Source organism: Calliopsis andreniformis, unplaced genomic scaffold (assembly GCF_051401765.1).
Source record: "Calliopsis andreniformis isolate RMS-2024a unplaced genomic scaffold, iyCalAndr_principal scaffold0022, whole genome shotgun sequence".
Taxonomy (NCBI): Eukaryota; Metazoa; Arthropoda; class Insecta; order Hymenoptera; family Andrenidae; genus Calliopsis; species Calliopsis andreniformis.
The window spans coordinates 1,937,896-1,956,586 of record NW_027480432.1 but is presented as its reverse complement, the minus strand read 5'-3'; the positions used below and the strand labels follow the sequence as shown (position 1 = coordinate 1,956,586).

Genomic DNA, 18,691 nt, shown 5'->3' with positions numbered 1-18,691 from the left:
TATAATATAAAAGGGTTCTAGAGTATTCGAAATTTTAAAAAGAAAAATACATAATGTAATGCGAGAAAAATATTTTATAACATTTTGTGTAAATTACTTTGCATACAATTTGTAATATCCTTCAATATTCCGTATAAGTGAAAATGATATTATTATTTAGTAATTGGTAACTTGAAAGTAGATAATAAGAATTTTCGATGTTCAGTATTCCCCGCTATTTAATTCCAAGAGTTTTAAATCGTAATCAATGCTTATTCCTTCGCAGTTGAGAGGTCTTTGGCAAAGAAACAACTTCTAATTTTTGACTTTATAATTTATTACATTAAAAAATATTTGATATATCAGTCAATTCGACATATGGCACTTTAAAATTGACATTGGCAGTTTTACTAATTCCGTCAAATAACGCTTCGCAGTACGTACAATCATTTTAGTGGAAAAACAATGTGTCCGTGAATGTCATAGGAATTTGCAGACGCGTGTAAAAAATGATAAATATGACTTGAAGTGAGTATTCACTAATTGTGCGTAATTAAGAGGTCGACGTTTAATGTTACGATTTATATGAGATCTATGTAACGTTTAAAACAATATTGGAAATTAATTTAATTAATTTTGTATATTGTGCTGTAAGATTTTAATAATTGAAGTTATCGATGGATAAGTACTGAAACTATTTTTGAAGTGAATTTTTAAGTTAAACATTTGGAAATCCAGAGATAAGCCTTAATCATTTTCAGAAAAATTTTGTGTGAAGTAAAACGAAAATGTTTAGAAAATTATTTGAAAATAATATAATCTATTGCGGTAACCAATATTTTTGTTATTTATGTATGTCTGTGCAATCAAGTATGGAAAATACTTTAAATCATATTAATGAAAAGGAGCATCAAATGTTAAAACATAATCAAGTAATGTTGGGAACTTATAGAGAAAAACAATATGAGACATTTTTAAGAGATAAAATGGCAATAGTTACATTAAATATGTTCATGTGTTTATATTGTAAGGAAGTTATGACATGCATAAAAGAAGTGACAAAACATGTTACTAAAGAAAAACATATTAATAGATTACAAAATGAATGTATAGACTTTAATTCTAATACAAGCAAGGATGGAATACAAATTGAAGCTATTACACTCAGAATACAAAAGAAGAAAATCAGGCAAATAAATTTGTTTAATGCCAAATGTGCATTATTACAAAATACACGTGCAACAAATGAACAAGACAAACCTTTTAAAGTTATTAAAATAATATATGATTATCCAAATGATGTTTTTGAACCTTTTATAAAGAATGCTATAATCGTTGTTGATTCCCATAGATTGATATGTATGCTTTGTTATCGTTGTTTTAAAACTCCAACTGATATTCAAAACCACTTTACAAGTAATATAGTAAAACATAAGTTTAAGAATGAAAAAATAATGTTGGAATTAAATAAAAATGAAAATAAGAACATACAAGATTATTGTGTTAGCTCAGATGTAATAATAAAAGCAACAGAATTAAATTTGCCTGAGATACAATATGAGTCATCCCAAAGTATTAAGTTCATATTACCTATAAGTACAAAAATAGAGGAGGAACAAAATACATGTAACAAAATTGTAGTACACAATTCTGAAGATCATATTTCAGAACATGTTAAACTAGATATTGCTGCAATGAAAGACAAAAGTAAAGAGAATGAATATAATAATAAAAATATTGACTCCTTAATTGATAACAAAAAAGAAGAATTAAATGTGGTTCAAGCTACAATATTACCAAAAGAAACCATAACAAAAATGAAACAATTAAATTTAGGTACAGATAAGAAAGATAAAAATATCTCAAAGAAGCAATATAATAAATTTCTACATCATGGAATAATATACAATTCTGATACCTATTTTTGCACATTATGTAAATATAACAGTTCTTCCTTACAAGATATATTATTGCACATTAAAGGAGCATCTCATAAAAATATAATGAAAAGTGGAAAATGTATCTTATCGATTAAAAAAATTACAGACACAAATATTAAATTATTAACAAATAGTGAACACAATGTAGAACAATTGACAGATAATGATGATAACAGCAAGTTACAAAATGAAAATGAGAATTGTTCCTATTGTTGTGAATTATGTAACTTACAAATTGATGTTGATCATTTACTTGAACATATTAATACAGCAACACATAAACGTAATATATCTTCTATGAATATGAAAATTAATATTGTTTTATATAAGTGTTTGTGTTGTAAGTCAATTATACAAGGGCTTAATTCATTAATTAAACATTTATGTTTGAAAACACATGTCTATAATTTAATAAGTATTTCAAAAGATGGGACCTTTCCACTTTGCAATATTCTAATTCCACTAGGTGATAATAAATCTACACATATTATTGAAAAAGATCATATATTTTGTAATACTAAATTAGCTCAGCTCAGCAATGTCATAAGAAATGGAATTTCTTATTATTGTTCACTTTGTAATTCAAACTTATATTCAGAAAAATCTATAAGTGATCACTTTAAGAGTAAAAAACATATATTGAATATCCAGGAACAAATAAAATATATATGTCAAATAAATAAGAAAGAATGTTATATTGTTGATAATAATTTAATATCAGATCAATGTGATAACATATCTAATCTTGATAAGAGAGACCTTAAGGTAAAAGTAATTGATACAGATTTTATTTTACCAGATAGTGTGTACAGAGATGTTATAAAACATCTTTCTGAATCACCATTTTTACCAAAGTTTTCTTCATGCACAAAGTATAAGGAAAAAACCTTAGAACGTTTAAATAAGGAGTATTACAAGACATACCTGCAAATAGAGGAAGAAATGTATACTTTAAATAAACAGAAGCTATACAATACAGAATTTCATTTTAAATTACTTACACGATATAATGACACACATTTATATTGTTTAGTTTGTAATACAAAAATTTCAAAAGTAATATATTTACTATATGAACATATATGTCTCAAATCACATATAGAAAATTATGAAACTGAAAGACAGAAAGATGCAAAAGGACTGTTGAGTCAACATATGAAACAGACATCAATGAATTTAATAAAATGTTTCCCTTGTATAAGTTCTTTTTCTGATCAGTTGTTGATTGAAGCTCATATTAATAGAAGAACACACAAAAAAAATTATAAACAGTCTTGTACAATTATTGATAACTTCTATAATTGTATATTGCAAGACTTTGCCAATTTGTGGTACAATATTCAAAGATTTTCATGCACATTGTGTAAAACAGGTTTTAAATATAAAATAGAGTTTATAGAGCATGTTATTGCAAAGCATGAACAGCCTTTGAAAAATTATATATTTGACTTTTGTATTCCATGTGCCACTTTGTGGTTGGGAAATATAAATTGTTATGAGGCACATTGTAATGATATAATGCATAAATATTTAGTGAAAAGTAAAGATTTTGTGGTTGCAGATCTTCCTAAATGTATAAAGGAACTATTAACACAGGTTGATAAAACTGTTGATGTTTTAATTGAACAAACCCAAATTTTATTGGATGACAATATACAGCAGGAAGTTACACAATCCTTGGAAAACAGTATGAAAGTATCGTTTCCATCTGTTAAGGCATTTTTATTTGGTTCAAGATTCACTGGACTTGGAAATGCAAGTAGTGATATAGATATATACCTCAATTGTGGTAAGTATGTTTAAGAATGATTAGTCATTTATAAAATTTAAGTTTTCATTTAAAATTATATGTATTACAATAGGAGACATAGACTACAAAAATAAAACACACTATATAACAAGTTATTTTAAATCAATTAAGCAAATTTTATGTAAAGAAGACGAATGGGAAGTGAAAGAAATATTAGAAGAAACTAGAACTCCTATTATGAAAGTAATATACAAACGAACAGTACCTTGTGATATTTCTATTACAAATGGTCTTTGTGTTGAAAATTCTAAACTGATACGGTATTGTATATTATTTTACTGTAATAATAAATAGGTAAATAGGTAATAGGTAAATATGCTGCATCTATTAATTATGTTAATGTATCATTTTCAGGTCATTCATTGATGCATATTCACCCTGCAAACAGTTAATATTGTTTGTCAAAAAATGGTTTTCCTGTTTTGATTTATCTGGAAGACATGGTTTCACAAGTTATGCTTTAGTTTGGATGGTTATATTCTACTTACAGACAGAATCACATTTACCAAGTGTTGCTACATTAATAAAAGAACAAAATGAGTCTCGTACTATATGCGGTACATAGTGTAATATTACTACTATATATTCAAGTATAGGAAAGTAGATAATAATTTAATAAAACTTTCCTTTAGGTTGGGAAACTGGAGTTGCACAACCCAAGAGCAATAATGAATCAGTGCAATCTGTGTCAACATTATTATTGAGCTTTTTCGAATTTTATGGAAAGTTTGACTATCAGCATTTGATTATTTGTCCACTTATGGGGAACACATTGCCTAAAACAATGTTCTCAGAACCAGAGAAACTACCTGAAGAGATGAAGCCTTACATTAACCATCTAAGGTCTGAAAAACCAGAATACTTTCGCATTGACTCTCCATTGTGTATACAAGATCCATTTGATCTGTCACATAATCTAACTAAAGCTGTGAACAGTATTACCTTAAAGTATATCAAGCAATATTGTCAGCAGAGTGCATCTGTGATGCACTCAACAATTTAATAATTTACATACTATAATTTCTATTTTAGATATACAGTTTTTTAGAGAGATATATATTAAAGTACCTATGATACAAGTATTAAACAAATTTTAACATATCTAAGGTTCATTAGCTTATGTTATAACTTGCAAATCTGACATACTATAATTATAACAAAGTGATAAAATGTTGTGATATACTTTGTTTTTCTATTGGTTAACTTTTGTACAATCAAAATCAAAGTGCCTTGTATAATGTACATATTAAGTATATTTTATATAGTTATGTTATAGGAAAGAAATACTTATTTTTTTAATATCATTTATAGTGCTACAATCAAGTTTTTTTTTTTTTTTTTTTTTTTAAAGAAACACATTTCTTTATGTAATGATTGTGCTATCAATTTTTATTTTTGACATAGAATTCAAATTGACATGTTTGTTAAGATTATTTTTTTATGGAACTCATATTTGGATAAAAAATCACTATATTAAAAGTTAATGTATTAAATACTTTATTAATAGACTTAGTTTTAAAAGAGAATATTTTTTTAGTAATTATATATTTTATATACCTTTTTATTAAGTATATTTAAAGTACAATTGATTTTATAGAATCATTTCAAAGGTACTTTAACAAAATGGTAAGAAATTTAGTTACCAAACTAATCATGTATTTTATATATTTAGAACCTTTTATTTTTTTTTAATAGTTTGATATTATTTTTGTATGAATGTACATCAAAATTGATAATAAAAACTGTGCAATAACATGGTTAATTTACTGTTGTTTTTATAATGTCTACTGTCAAATGATATCAAGACATAAGGATATATCAATAAAATAAATGCATGACTAATTAAAAAATAGACAATTTATTTACTTATGTATATTTTTTTTAATTATCCTATATATTATTTCCTTGTGAGATATTGCCTGAATTATTTTCTACAATATCTTGTTTCCAAACATATTCCATGCTATATCCATTTTTTGGATCACATGATTTTGTACATGTAAATATTGCTAAAATACCCCAATCAATGCATTTGAGAGCATTCTCAAAATTTAAGAAGTTTAGTAGTTGGGGCATAATCTGCAGTTAATAATTTAATGTCAATAAAAAGAATAGCTGAAAAAAATTCCATTTATTCCACTAATTTACCTGAAACTCAAATTGTCTTTCTCCATTGCAGTCTGAGCATGTTGGTATTTCACCAACTTTATTCTCTGCTGAAATATATAAAACTTTTCCTCCTCTATTATACCTATAATCACAAAAGCAATTATTAGTACAGTAAGAATGTATATTATTTCTTTTCTATCTTGGTGATCCTTCTTAAACAGAGTTTTACCTTAAAATTTGATCTGGATATTTATCACTGGTTAAACGAAATTCACAAAATACTTCATCTTCTTTCTGATTAGCCATACTTAATAATTCCTTTTGTACATCTTCATTTTGAAAAGTTCCTGCTTCTCCCTTCTCAATCATTTTCTCATACTTTTTGATTTCCTCTTTTTCTTCCAAGTCAGAATCATTGGCATCATTTTCTTCTTTTGTCTCTTCTGCTTCTATTACTATTTCGTACTCAGGAAACAAAATATCATTATTTTTTATTGTGCCTTGGCCAGTAGCACAAGACTCTTTATGACCATGCTTCCAATCATAGATCTGATGAGCACGGCAACAATAATTTACAAATTTACATTTAGAACAATGATTAGGTGCAAATATTCCACAGACATGACAAGTTTTTGTCCACTGATCCACATCTGAAATCATTCAGTTTACATTTTCTAATGCTGTAACACTTTATAATGATCCATTTAATAAGAGCTTTTTAAATTATAATACATGTACTGTATCACGTACTAATATCACTTCTCCAATCATTTTCCTCTACAGGCGGTTCTGACGGATAGAATTCATTTGTTCTTGGTAATTGCGAACGAAAAACTTTTATATTTCCATTTTCGTTCAATTTATAACATTCTGGTTTTCTGCATACAAAAACGTATATCGTTCTATGAAACGCAGCTTCGCCGTCTTCGTACGGGGCGTAAATTTGACATAAAAATATGCAAGGTTCCTTACAATACTCGCACAGAAGGTCTTTTTCTCCTGGTATATTTTTTAAATTAAGCCATGCCGGTTTTCCACCTACTTTGCTCGGAAAAAATCTACTTTCCAATCGCCAAGATTCACATTTCTCTGCGAAACCTAAATCTACTGTCATCTTGTACAAAGTCTATTCATTTAATTTTCTCATCTCGTTAAAATAAGAACGATTAATATTTATTTTTAACAAACCGCTCTTCATGCATGTGCTAATTTTATTTATTTATTACTTTTTAAATTCTACCACACGACTAGGCAAAATATTCCTAGAATTTCGATGATTTCGATACGCTCTAGACTCTAGGAGATAAGTAAATGTATTCATATTTTAATTTTCTGGAAATGAAATGAACTTAGTATGCAAGATAAATAAGTGCATAATCACTTTTGTTTGAAAATAATTAAATTAAGCGTATGAAACGGAAAAAATGATGACTGAAAAAGAATGTCATTGAAAATGATGTTTTTTAGGCAGAGAATAACAGAGAAGTGTTCTCAATTTGCAACTAGATGCAATAGAATCTTCTGGTTTTTATAGAATTTCATTGAAATAAGTACGGTTTTAATTAGCGTATGATCGATACTGCAGGAAAGCTGTTCGAAATCTCAGAGAGTTCGTAATCTAAAGTGTAATTGTCACAGATCGCAGTTTCTCGTGCTTGTCTCTGGGATTTCTACGATGATATTCGTGGTTTGATATGTCTTATTACTTAGGTTAGCTGTCTAAATCGTGAAATTGAACTCTGAATTGTTTTTATTGGAAACTGCTGAAAAATGTCTTGTCTTGAAAATTTACAATCATTTTCATGCACATGGTTTGAATTAGGCGAGAAACGAAATATATTGGTTTCTATGCTGGCTGGAACATTGGTAAACAAAGTTTACATTACCTTGAATTTGACATTAACGTAACATCACGAGATGTACCTTATTTTATTAATTATACATGTAAAAGTCATTGATTTGCTCTATTCTTTCTTTACTGTATCATTTAAATCTAATGTCCATTAATTATTCATATTTATTGTTTGAATAGTGTACATTGAAAGTAGATAATTTATCTTTACATTTACTATGTATATTATATGAAAGATATTAAAACATTTATTTTGTAATTCCAGTTTTTTGTAGGATGGTGGTTTATTATTGATGCTCATGCCAAGTATCCTGCTGAAATGTCTAATGCGTACCATGTGTGCGGAATTTTTAGTACTATATCCCTTTTCATGTAAATTTCTTATCAATTATACTGCATTCATGTTTCAATGTCTTTCAGTTACTATTAATTAGTAATTTTTAGGATAAACTCTGTAACAAATGCTCAGATAGGGGGTGAAGCATATGATGGTGGATGTCTAGGACCTAGAGGAGCAACAAGTTGGCTTTTTATTGGATTTGTAATGGGATTTGCTGCTGTAATTGCAGCTTGTTGGATCTTATTTGCAGATTTTGTAGCTGCAGGTGTATATCTGTTCTTATAATTCAGTACTGACCATTTCAATAATAAGATGTTATGAGTTTCAATTTTTTTAGGAACACCACATCATTGGCCAGGAGTAGGGCTCTTTTTACAAAATATATTTATCTTCCTGGGGTCTCTCACGTACAAATTTGGCAGAATAGATGAACAATGAGATAAATTAATATTTATGTGTTAAGAACATTCTTACTTTTTGCACAGAATCTCTGGATTCTTACTGATTTCAAAATAAAGCACTTGAAACCAAGAAGTGATCAACTATATGCATTATATTATGCATGAATCCAGTTGGTTCACAGTGAAGTGGAACAATTTTCTAATTTTTATTTACATACAGCAACTTATTTAAATGCTTACTTGTACTACTTGTTCATAAATAATCATTTTAATCTAGATAATCATTATGTAGAATAAAACAAGTATTAAATAATTTATAACAATAAATTATAGTTTCTCTTCTTGTGATAATTTTTTGTCATAAGTCTTCTAACAGTAAGTTAAGATACTTGTTTTAATAAAATGTACAATTCATACTTTGTTACAAGTGCTCGCAAAATAAACAATAAATTTGCATTTTTCAGTACAAATAAACATGTGATTTGAAAACCACTTATCATGGTAATCTCTTAAGTTTATCAATTACTATTTTATTTAGTAGATTTATTTTCAATTACCGATATTTCGTACCACTTAGCAATACTAATGTATAAAATTGAAAAAGCAAAAAAAAATTTTAATGAAGAATGAAAATGGAAAAAAATTTTAATGAAAAATGAAAATGGAAAAAAAATTTTTCTTGAAAACTTTCTGATCCCTTAGTTATATTGCAAAAGTGGGGGTAGGATAACGGATTATTGGTTTTGATTTGCCAACGCGGACCAATATGAACATTTTCTTCCATCTTATTTTACCAATCAGGTTGTGCCACACAAACACATGGTTCTCCTTTAGTTTGACGAAACGTTAGCGGAGGAGTGCGTTGTGTTTTTCCTTGCTTTTAAAAATTCAGAACCGTATCCGTATTTATGCCTAATGGTTTAAAGACAATAGCTCGTTTATCGTCGGACCGATTCGTTTCGAATATACGAAAGAGTGAATAACATTTGAAGGTATTTAAAGTTGTTATTGCACGTTTTCTTCCAGAATTCCGGTTACCATAACCAAATTTGACAGTACCACGAAATTTCTCGTGCTTTCGAAGTATTATTTTTTGTACGTTTACCGGTGTTTCATTTGGTTTACATTTATACTTTAGACATTTTTTTTGTATGTTTTAGTAATCATTTATTTGTATTTGATAAATTTCCCATTCATTATGCTATCCAATTCGTGAATTCTTTTAGGTAGTGCTAGATATTTCAATGTTTCTGTTTCCATAAGGATTTTTACACGAACATAAATGCTAACCATAAAAGATTTTTTTAAATTGGACACGAATTCTCGTTAATTATCAATCAAAAAGCATAGAAATTTTTTCATTTTTTATGTTACTTTTAACTTGAACTTTACACAAGACATGTATCATTGTTAGTAGTAGATTTCCTTTCAGTGATAATAAAGAAAATGTTACAAGATCTTTTATAGAAATGTTTATTTTATATGATAGATGAAACTGAATGAATTAAGGATGTCTGCTGTTTGGATATTATTGATTACTATTGCAACTTTAATATGCAATAGCAATGGGGTCGCTGTTATGAGTGTCGATATTGGGAGTGAATCAATGAAAGTTGCTATTGTTTCTGTAAGTAAATTATTTTTAAATTATTTTTTTTTTATTCAACTTCATAAAGAATTAATTAATGGTTGTTACAGCCTGGTGTTCCTATGGAAATAGCACTTAATAAAGAATCAAAGAGGAAAACACCAGTCACAATTGCATTTCGAAATGGAGAAAGAAGTTTCGGGGAAGATGCTCAAGTTGTGGGAATTAGATCACCACAAAATTGTTTTTCTTACATATTAGATCTTCTAGGAAAATCAATAGATAATCCTATTGTGCAACTTTACAAAAAACGGTTTCCTTATTATGAGATTGTTTCTGATGAAGAACAGAACACTATTGCATTTAAACTGGATGAAAACACTATATATACACCAGAAGAATTACTTGCACAGATTTTGCACAAAGGGAAAGAGTTTGCAGAGAATTCAGCTGGTCAGAAGATCAGTGAAGCAGTGATAACTGTCCCAGGTTTTTTCAACCAAGTTGAGAGAAGAGCTCTTATGCAAGCTGCAGATCTTGCAGGAATCAAGGTTTTGCAACTTATCAATGATTATACTGCTGTTGCACTGAATTATGGAATTTTCCGTAGCAAAGAAATAAATGATACTGCACATTATGTGATGTTTTATGACATGGGTGCCAGTAGCACAACAGCAACAATTGTTAGTTATCAAAACGTGAAAACAAAGGAAAGGGGATTTGTTGAAACTAATCCACATGTCATTGTCTTGGGTGTGGGTTATGATCGTACTTTAGGAGGACTGGAAGTGCAAATTAGATTGCAACAGCATCTGGCAAGGGAATTTGATGCTCTAAATAAGACATCAAATTCTGTATTTAATAATCCAAGAGCAATGGCAAAACTTTTTAAAGAAGCTGGTCGCGTTAAAAACGTATTAAGCGCAAATACAGACCATTATGCTCAAATAGAAGGATTACTAGATGAACATGATTTCAGAATTCAAGTTACTAGAGAAAAACTAGAACAGATTTGTTCTGATTTATTTGAACGAGTTGCAGATCCTGTTAAGATTGCTCTAAAAACATCAGGTAAATAAAGATAGATTAAAAGAAATTCTTTTTCAAAGTTATATTGTACTTATAGGTATCCTAAATTTTGTGAATTTTTTAGGTTTAAGTATGGATGTTATATCTCAAGTTGTATTAGTAGGAGCAGGTACTAGAATGCCAAAAATACAGGAGCATTTAACTCAATATTTGACAGTTGAACTGTCCAAAAATATCAATACAGATGAGGCAGCTGCATTAGGAGCAGTGTATAAAGCTGCAGATCTTAGTAAAGGGTTTAAAGTAAAGAAGTTTGTTACTAAAGATGCAGTACTATTCCCTATACAAATAATTTTTGATAGAGTTGTTGACAACAAAGTAAAACAAGTAAGTTATTCTTGCAATATGTTTATCTTCAGAAAAAAGATACAAATTCTCAAGAAACTATGTCATTTTTAGGTCAAAAAGTCATTATTTAGTAAAATGAATCCTTACCCACAAAAAAAGATTATCACATTTAATAAATACACAGATAATTTCCAGTTCCATATTAATTATGCTGAATTAGACTATTTACCTCCCCATGAAGTAGTGTAAGTATTTATATCAGTTACTATTTATTACTAATAGGATAAGTATAATTATAAATACGAAATTGTTTGTTTAGTGCCATTGGTAATTTGAATTTGTCTACAATTACTTTAACTGGAATAGCTGAAGCTTTAGATAAACATGCCAAAGAAGGAGCAGAAAGCAAGGGAATTAAAGCACATTTTACTATGGATGATAGCGGTGTCCTTAACTTAGTAAATGTAGAATTAGTGTCAGAAAAATCAAGTCCAGTTTCTGATGAAGAAGAGGGTACTTTTTCAATACTTGGCTCAACTATTAGTAAACTCTTTGCAGGTTTGTGATGAATGCTTTGCAAAAAATGATATTTCCGTTTTATTACTTTGTTTTTTTATCATTAGTTTTGTTAATTTGTATTATATTTTGTACACAATAAAATAACACATTTTTTTAAATTAAGCTTAAGACATAGAAACATTTTTTGCAAGCATTTATAAATAAAATTTTCATCACGAAATCGTTGTTTATTTTTCGTACGGTTGCGTGTCTTTTAAAAAAGTAAAATAATTACATAATATAATTCGTGGATTTTAGGATCTGAAGACAAAACTAAAGAAGGAAAAATAGATGAACCATTGAAAGAAGATGTAAAACCAGTTCACGAAGAACCAGAATATACCGAATCGCAGAAGGAGGCGGACGACAAAGCGAATAAAAAGAATGATACTACCATCACGGAGGATAAAGTTGCGAATAAGACTGAGAAAACCGAAAAAATAGAAAAAGAGAAGAAATCTACAATTGTAACAGTTAAAGAACCTATAAAAGCAGAGGAGATAAAATTAGGACCACAGATTCTTTCAGGTGATAAACTTGCTGAATCTCGCGAAAAGTAAGTAAACAGAAATATAAATATAGTAATCACTGTATACAGATTATGTTGTAATATATTATGCGATGGTTTTAGGTTACATCGCTTGGACGTATATGATTTCGAGAAGGCGAAACGTGAAACAGCTTTGAACAATTTAGAAACGTTTATAATCGATGCTCAACAAAAGTTAGAATCAGAGGAATATGTTGCCGCAGTTACTTCACAAGAAGCGGAACGTATATTGAAAGCTTGTTCAGAAACATCTGAGTGGCTATACGAAGATGGGTTTACCGCAACTGCGGAAGTGTATGAAGAAAAATTGGCAGAACTACAGAAATTAACGAATGACGTATATGAACGTGTCTACGAACACAGAGAACGCCCTGATGTATTAAAAGGCATGACTTCTATGTTGAACGCGAGTACAACGTTTTTAAATAATATGCGTAACTTGAGCTTAACAGGTGAAATTTTCACTCAGGTTGAAATTGATACATTAGAGAAAGTGATTAATGAAACTCAGGTAAATAATTATATTTGTAATTAACAGTTTATTCATTTTTTTTGTTCACGTCGAATGATTACAATATTTTATTATATTTATTTGTAGGAATATTATGATATGGTTATTAAGTCTTTTGCTGAGACAGCTTTGCACGAGCCAGTTAAATACAAGGTTCGTGACATTGCAAATAAAATGGCATTACTTGATCGAGAAGTGAAATATCTTATAAACAAAGCAAAGATTTGGAGACCGAAACAAGAAACTGCAACGAATAATACGGAAAACGTGAACGAAAATGCGACAGATACAAAAGGAGAATCGGAATCTGAATCTATTCCTAAACCAGAAACTGAGTCTCAGACGGAGAAAAGTGAAAAAGAAGATACGTCGTCTGATAATGCAGAAGTACAAAATGAAAAATCAGAAGAGTCGATAGTAACGTCAGAAAGTAACAAGGCTGAATCGAGTCATAACAGTGCCCAAGAAGGGGTACATCAAGAACTTTAAAGAAAAATAAGTTTATTTAAAAGTGTGTGACGTTTTATTGTTATTGACCGATCAAGTTTCGGTTAATAAGTTATAGGCAATTTATTATATGTTGTAGGACCGATTTCTGAATGCATTTAAAAACCAGAATCAAATTTGAAAAATAATGTACTATCGTGGCTGGATGAATTATTTTGCGAATGTGAATATTGAAGTGTTACTCCACTTAGTTCTACGTGTTTATATAATTTTATTTTAAAGTTTTGTTTGTTTCTGGTACGGGAAAGTAATAGAACTAATTATTTTACAACGTTTGAAATGTAGAAAATGAAAACCGACCACGCTGTTTAAAAAAATGTTTCGTTTCAAGTGCCAAGCAGTAACAGATTCGAAGGTGTATCTGTAATTCATACGGTAATAGAATTTAAGTAATCATTACAGTAAAATATCGCATAAATTTCTTATTCGGATAAAATTATTTAAAAATGATGCAAGCTTTTACTTGGTCGGATTTCGTCTATTGTGAATATAATATTTAATTGTGATACTTCTCATCTTGATACTATATCTTTAGAATATACTCTATGCTATAGCTTGAAAATAATTTTCTACAAACATTTACATCGACCATTATAATTACAGGCTCATACATACGAAATACTTTTTTATTATGGAGAATTCAATGTCATTTTTCTACATTCCTAATTAATTAATCCTTGCTACATAATGCCTAATTTCAACACATCCCATATGTGCTCCATTAATAATTTTTCATTTTATAATATAAAGCTGACATACAGAATTTTATTCTATTATGAATTAAATCATACGAAAAAATGTTATTCATTTAAAGGGACTTGCAATAGAGGTGCAAATAATTTGTTTTTATTTAGGAATACAGTACGAATCAAATCATTCCAACTAACATAAGTGTAATAAAAATTTTTGATTGTTATTTATTAATTTGGATAAATAAAGCAATGTGTAAGATACCGACGAAGCAGAAGATGACAAAAACAATTGCAATTTATTGATTTGTATATTTCATAACTACTATGATAGTTAAAAAAGAGCATTAAACACTTTATTATCTTATAAGAGTCTTCCTGCAATTAAATGCAATTTCACGTAAATGAAATGAATTAATTTATAATAGCTTATTTATTTCGACACATTATTTAAGGCAGTATTAATGATGTGTGATTGATATACTTACTACTAAAGAAATAGATTTTTATATATTTATATGCATTTTATCATTGAAATGATTTATTTCCAAGTGATTTATGCATTCAATTAGGCAGCATTTGAATTAAATGTCTAAATACAAATTTGATATCGACATTAATTCAATGAGAGTAACATAATACACTTCTTTTATATTTCTTAATACACTATTACGAATTGTATCATTTTAAATTATATCGAATAAAAAAAACGTACAAAAATTTTTCTTTTAATCTTTTTAATTTAAACTGAAAGTGAAATATTTATTGTGAGTTTGAAACTTGTGATCTGTAAACTATTCGGAACATGTTCAAATTTAAGTGTTTTGTTTTTTCAAAATATTTTCATTTCGTACCACTAGATAGCGCTATCGTCGTCATTCGTTATCGTGTTTACAAATTCTTTTATACATATATGCAAACAAGTGTGCAATTGTAATTACTAATAATTTATTTTTAATTAAAACATGTCATTTCGTCAACTATTTCGAACATTATTAAAGAAAAATGGTCCTTTTATGGTACGACTTTATTTCATTGAAACTAACTGTAATCTTATTGTTAACTAAATGAACCTTTTTTTTATGTATAGTATGCTACAAGCTTTATCTTCGTGGATCATTCTGAAACCAAAAAACCTACTGAAGGTGACAAACTAAAATTTGAACCTCCAGATATAAAAAAGTTAACTCATGAATACATGATACAACAATCGACAATAGATGCTTTGAATAGTACAACACAAATATTAACCATTGCATATACAGCAATAATTAGAACTAGTGATGAATATAAGTACATCGGAGTTAAATAATCAATCTTTCAACAGTAATTATATTCATAACAATGATTAAAATTATTTTTTAGGGCTTTATTGAATGAATTAATCAGTCTTACAAGAGAAACTTCAATGTTTACTGTTGGTGATGAACATTGGGATATGATAATAGAATTAAGGTCGAAAGTACAAAATAAAGAGCAAATGTTAACTGTAAGGAAAAAGCAAATAAATCTGTATTAACATACTACAGGTACAAAAGATATTTTAAAATATATTTTTCTTTTTAGAATTTAACAGGATATGTTCAATATATACACAAAATGGCAGTAGCAGTATCAGAAATATGTTATTTATCTGGAATGGATAACTTGTCTTTTACTCTTTCTCAACAAGTAGATGATATCATTAAAAAAGTACAGGAAGAGGTTGATAATATCACAAAACTTGAACAAGAATATTGCAATGTACATGAAGAATGCATAAAAAATTTTGTAAGTACAATGAATTAAAAATATTACATGTAAATTATTACTCATAATTTTACTTTTTTAGCAAAAAGAAAATATATTCTGAAATTTTCTAATCAGTGAGATAAAATACATCCATTCATTCAGTGTTTAATGCTTGGTCTTACTTTTTTATATAATAAAGAGCAATATTTATGAAATAAATTCTGTTTAAAAATTTCTTCTTCCTTTTAATGAGCATATTCATATTAAATAAAATTAAAAAACTAAAGTACCAAGAATGAAGGATAATAAATTACATACAACTAATTCAAAAGACAGTAGTTGTTCAAGCATCAATGTGTATTGTTACAATGTGTCTACCAGGTATCATTGCCAAACCAAGAGTTCTTGCTTCTATGTGATCCTCTGATAGAAACTCTGCACACGATCCTAATATCACATTAGCGTCGCGATCAGTGCATAAAAATGCACCTATTAAGATTCTACCATCTGACATTTTAATTCGTAAGTTTCGGTTCAGCCATCCACGCAATTTTTGCCTTGCAGGAGAATCCTTCGTGTTAACAGCCTGCACAAATTTGCAAAAAATAACACCTGTATGTACCATCATTGAACGTACCTCTATTTCGGTTCACTTTCGTGTAATATATTTTGCATAATAAGGTGCATTACATAGAAAAAGAATTTAGGATACAATAATACGCATAAGGTCTTATATAAAAGCAACAAAATTATCGATAACCGAGATACTGTAAGTTAATGACAAATGTTGAGCGTCAAAAGTGACACATCTAACCTCACCAAGTTGATAAAAAAAGTGTTCGATAAAGGTTACAATATAAAAGTATTTGTAATAAAATTAGATGCACTACAGTTGTATAAGGTACATGATTGTTTAAATACCTTTCCATTTTCATGGACATAATCGTCGTTCGCTATATTGGATACATTGTGGCCTTCTTTCATGTCTGCAATATTAGCAATTCAAATGTTTCGAACAAAATCAGTTTCATCATAAACTATTGAGATACAAGAGTACTATATTACCTTGTTCTCCTCGTTGTGACAGAAAGTGGAACTAAATTTTGCCTACTGGCAGTGACTATATATGGCTCCAAGACTGCCTAACTGCCTGTTTTCGAGGGTCATGAATTACGGGGGTCCCAGAGGCTTCCGTGTAAAGGTAGATCTCTACCCACAGAAAACTGCGATATCGACAGTCGTGCCTGTTTGACCAATCATATTTGCAAAACGCAACTACATTATCCAATGTAGTGAAGAAACGTATATATAGAACCACTGACTAGATAATAATTATCTGGTCGGTGGTTTTACCACAAGGAAGTTATTACGAGAGCAGGTATACAGCGGAATAGATGAAATCAATATTCCACAGATCTTCCTTTAAAAACATATTAAAAAAATCTTCTAAGAAGGACACTCTGATATCCCTCGGCGGAAGTAATTCAGATACGGATGCGATGAGCGATCTTCAGATAAAGAGTAAAGAGAAAACCATCGAAGAATCCCAAGAGTATCAAGAGAAATACACCAATAATTAAGGGAGCTTTCCCAAAAACTAACAAGAAATGATAGACCACCAACAAAAGAAACAAGTTACAACACTAAGCCTCTAGTACAAAATACACAGCCATTAGCACGGACAGAGCCGCCCCAGGTCTCACCACGTGGAGGTTGCTGTGCTGGAGACCCACAGGGAGATAGACGGAATCAAAGTTCCATCGATCTCCCTTTACAAAAATCTTAAACTACCAAGCCAAAGACATGAATGGAAGCTAGGTTCCAAGCATGCCTTTAGCTTGGACCTTAGAGTAGGAAATTGTCGAGTTATCATTAGGAATGGTTTGATTAAATTAGACTCTACAGCTAATGCAACCGTGAAATAGACGAGCGATAGTGCGAGCACTACCACCTTGAAGGCCGGTAGGTCGGAGAGGCGTACGGCACTACACGATTCAGTCAATTGACCATTGCTCCCTGCTGCCACACAGGAGCTACCGAAGTAGACCTGATTCCGACAGGCTGGTGAAGAGAATGTGCAAAAGGCGGAATCGTGTAGTTTCCACAGTCGAGTGTGTCTTTCCACACACCCTACTGTGTCCGTGGCGTCACTCCTAGTACAGACCCCCAAGAGGAGAACACGCTCCACCGACCGACGATTCCACGGTTGGTCACATGCTTCTGCCAAGAGAAGCAGCGGTGACTTCCTCACCAAAGATGAGGAACACGTATCAAAAAAGAAAGTTAAGAAATGACAACTCGACAATTGCACAGTGATTTTAAACTAGAAAGGCAAAGACATGGATGGAAGCCAAGTTCCATCCACGCCTTTACCTTGGATCTCAAAGCAGAGATGTGCCAAGTAATCATTGAGTGGAGATTGAGAATATTTAGAGTCTACCGCGTAAGGCAACCATGAAATAGACAATCGGTGGTGCGAGTCCTTCCACCTTGAAGACGGGTACTAGGAGAAGGCGACTGGCACCTCACAGCCCAATCAGTTGCCTGATTGAACTGTGGGGTTTCCACCTGCAAGTGTGTCATACCACACACCATTCGGTGTCCACATCGTCTCTCGCTAGTACAAACCCCCAAGGGAAGAAGAGCAAGCTCCATCGACCGCCGATTCCACAGTTGGACATTTGCTTCTACTAAGAGAAGCAGATGACCTCCTCACAGAAGGTGAGGAGCTAATGATCGAGAAAAAATG

At 30.0% G+C, this 18,691-nt stretch overlaps 6 protein-coding genes across 7 annotated transcripts; 4 read left to right on the top strand and 2 right to left on the bottom strand.

The window, feature by feature from the left end:
* The first annotated feature begins 767 nt into the window (after positions 1-767).
* LOC143186646 (uncharacterized) lies at positions 768-4,998 on the top strand. Its single transcript, XM_076390355.1, has 4 exons — positions 768-3,708; positions 3,782-3,989; positions 4,084-4,286; positions 4,362-4,998. Exons 1-4 carry the CDS (start codon positions 768-770, stop codon positions 4,730-4,732), a joined length of 3,723 nt encoding a protein of 1,240 aa, XP_076246470.1. The 3' UTR covers positions 4,733-4,998.
* A 515-nt stretch (positions 4,999-5,513) lies between these two features.
* Zfrp8 (Zinc finger protein RP-8) lies at positions 5,514-7,178 on the bottom strand. Its single transcript, XM_076391120.1, has 4 exons — positions 6,589-7,178; positions 6,068-6,488; positions 5,878-5,980; positions 5,514-5,808 (listed from the first exon to the last, which is right to left on the bottom strand). The coding sequence occupies exons 1-4, from the start codon at positions 6,950-6,952 to the stop codon at positions 5,620-5,622; spliced, it is 1,077 nt and encodes a 358-aa protein (XP_076247235.1). The 5' UTR covers positions 6,953-7,178; the 3' UTR covers positions 5,514-5,619.
* A 148-nt stretch (positions 7,179-7,326) lies between these two features.
* LOC143187124 (transmembrane protein 50A) lies at positions 7,327-8,889 on the top strand. The gene is made up of 4 exons (XM_076391121.1): positions 7,327-7,704; positions 7,956-8,062; positions 8,135-8,295; positions 8,368-8,889. Exons 1-4 carry the CDS (start codon positions 7,609-7,611, stop codon positions 8,466-8,468), a joined length of 465 nt encoding a protein of 154 aa, XP_076247236.1. The 5' UTR covers positions 7,327-7,608; the 3' UTR covers positions 8,469-8,889.
* Positions 8,890-9,286: 397 nt separating this feature from the next.
* Positions 9,287-13,529, top strand: Grp170 (hypoxia up-regulated Grp170 co-chaperone protein). Of its 2 annotated transcripts, none has more exons than XM_076390741.1 (9): positions 9,287-9,423; positions 9,921-10,058; positions 10,130-11,090; positions 11,173-11,435; positions 11,508-11,641; positions 11,716-11,909; positions 12,213-12,510; positions 12,586-13,015; positions 13,103-13,529. In XM_076390741.1, exons 2-9 carry the CDS (start codon positions 9,921-9,923, stop codon positions 13,502-13,504), a joined length of 2,820 nt encoding a protein of 939 aa, XP_076246856.1. In that variant the 5' UTR covers positions 9,287-9,423; the 3' UTR covers positions 13,505-13,529. The 2 variants fall into 2 exon arrangements, with proteins under 2 accessions (XP_076246856.1, XP_076246855.1); XM_076390740.1 differs by having other exon boundaries at positions 11,716-11,954.
* A 1,391-nt stretch (positions 13,530-14,920) lies between these two features.
* LOC143186897 (uncharacterized) lies at positions 14,921-16,175 on the top strand. Its single transcript, XM_076390742.1, has 5 exons — positions 14,921-15,230; positions 15,302-15,504; positions 15,577-15,700; positions 15,778-15,981; positions 16,043-16,175. Exons 1-5 carry the CDS (start codon positions 15,177-15,179, stop codon positions 16,061-16,063), a joined length of 606 nt encoding a protein of 201 aa, XP_076246857.1. The 5' UTR covers positions 14,921-15,176; the 3' UTR covers positions 16,064-16,175.
* A 103-nt stretch (positions 16,176-16,278) lies between these two features.
* Positions 16,279-17,079, bottom strand: Sbat (LSMD1 domain-containing protein Sbat). Its single transcript, XM_076390743.1, has 3 exons — positions 17,008-17,079; positions 16,864-16,928; positions 16,279-16,528 (listed from the first exon to the last, which is right to left on the bottom strand). The coding sequence occupies exons 2-3, from the start codon at positions 16,924-16,926 to the stop codon at positions 16,286-16,288; spliced, it is 306 nt and encodes a 101-aa protein (XP_076246858.1). The 5' UTR covers positions 16,927-16,928; positions 17,008-17,079; the 3' UTR covers positions 16,279-16,285.
* Positions 17,080-18,691: the final 1,612 nt, after the last annotated feature.

What these genes read in the sequence shown, in the direction of transcription:
- Zfrp8 (XM_076391120.1), bottom strand. Translation starts at nt 6,952, where the DNA reads ATGACAGTAGATTTAGGTTTCGCAGAGAAATGTGAATCTTGGCGATTG. An exon ending in TATCCAGATCAAATTTTAAG is followed by an intron (nt 5,981 to 6,067) that starts GTAAAACTCTGT and finishes TTGTGATTATAG; the next exon opens with GTATAATAGAGGAGGAAAAG. An exon ending in AAAGACAATTTGAGTTTCAG is followed by an intron (nt 5,809 to 5,877) that starts GTAAATTAGTGG and finishes TATTAACTGCAG; the next exon opens with ATTATGCCCCAACTACTAAA.
- Sbat (XM_076390743.1), bottom strand. Translation starts at nt 16,926, where the DNA reads ATGAAAGAAGGCCACAATGTATCCAATATAGCGAACGACGATTATGTC. An exon ending in ATGTCCATGAAAATGGAAAG is followed by an intron (nt 16,529 to 16,863) that starts GTATTTAAACAA and finishes AAATTTGTGCAG; the next exon opens with GCTGTTAACACGAAGGATTC.
- Grp170 (XM_076390740.1), top strand. Translation starts at nt 9,921, where the DNA reads ATGAAACTGAATGAATTAAGGATGTCTGCTGTTTGGATATTATTGATT. An exon ending in TGAAAGTTGCTATTGTTTCT is followed by an intron (nt 10,059 to 10,129) that starts GTAAGTAAATTA and finishes TGGTTGTTACAG; the next exon opens with CCTGGTGTTCCTATGGAAAT. An exon ending in TATTAGTAAACTCTTTGCAG is followed by an intron (nt 11,955 to 12,212) that starts GTTTGTGATGAA and finishes CGTGGATTTTAG; the next exon opens with GATCTGAAGACAAAACTAAA.
- LOC143186897 (XM_076390742.1), top strand. Translation starts at nt 15,177, where the DNA reads ATGTCATTTCGTCAACTATTTCGAACATTATTAAAGAAAAATGGTCCT. An exon ending in AGAACTAGTGATGAATATAA is followed by an intron (nt 15,505 to 15,576) that starts GTACATCGGAGT and finishes ATTATTTTTTAG; the next exon opens with GGCTTTATTGAATGAATTAA. An exon ending in AAGAATGCATAAAAAATTTT is followed by an intron (nt 15,982 to 16,042) that starts GTAAGTACAATG and finishes TTACTTTTTTAG; the next exon opens with CAAAAAGAAAATATATTCTG.
- LOC143186646 (XM_076390355.1), top strand. Translation starts at nt 768, where the DNA reads ATGTTTAGAAAATTATTTGAAAATAATATAATCTATTGCGGTAACCAA. An exon ending in AGATATATACCTCAATTGTG is followed by an intron (nt 3,709 to 3,781) that starts GTAAGTATGTTT and finishes GTATTACAATAG; the next exon opens with GAGACATAGACTACAAAAAT. An exon ending in GAAAATTCTAAACTGATACG is followed by an intron (nt 3,990 to 4,083) that starts GTATTGTATATT and finishes TATCATTTTCAG; the next exon opens with GTCATTCATTGATGCATATT.
- LOC143187124 (XM_076391121.1), top strand. Translation starts at nt 7,609, where the DNA reads ATGTCTTGTCTTGAAAATTTACAATCATTTTCATGCACATGGTTTGAA. An exon ending in CTATGCTGGCTGGAACATTG is followed by an intron (nt 7,705 to 7,955) that starts GTAAACAAAGTT and finishes TTGTAATTCCAG; the next exon opens with TTTTTTGTAGGATGGTGGTT. An exon ending in TGCAGATTTTGTAGCTGCAG is followed by an intron (nt 8,296 to 8,367) that starts GTGTATATCTGT and finishes CAATTTTTTTAG; the next exon opens with GAACACCACATCATTGGCCA.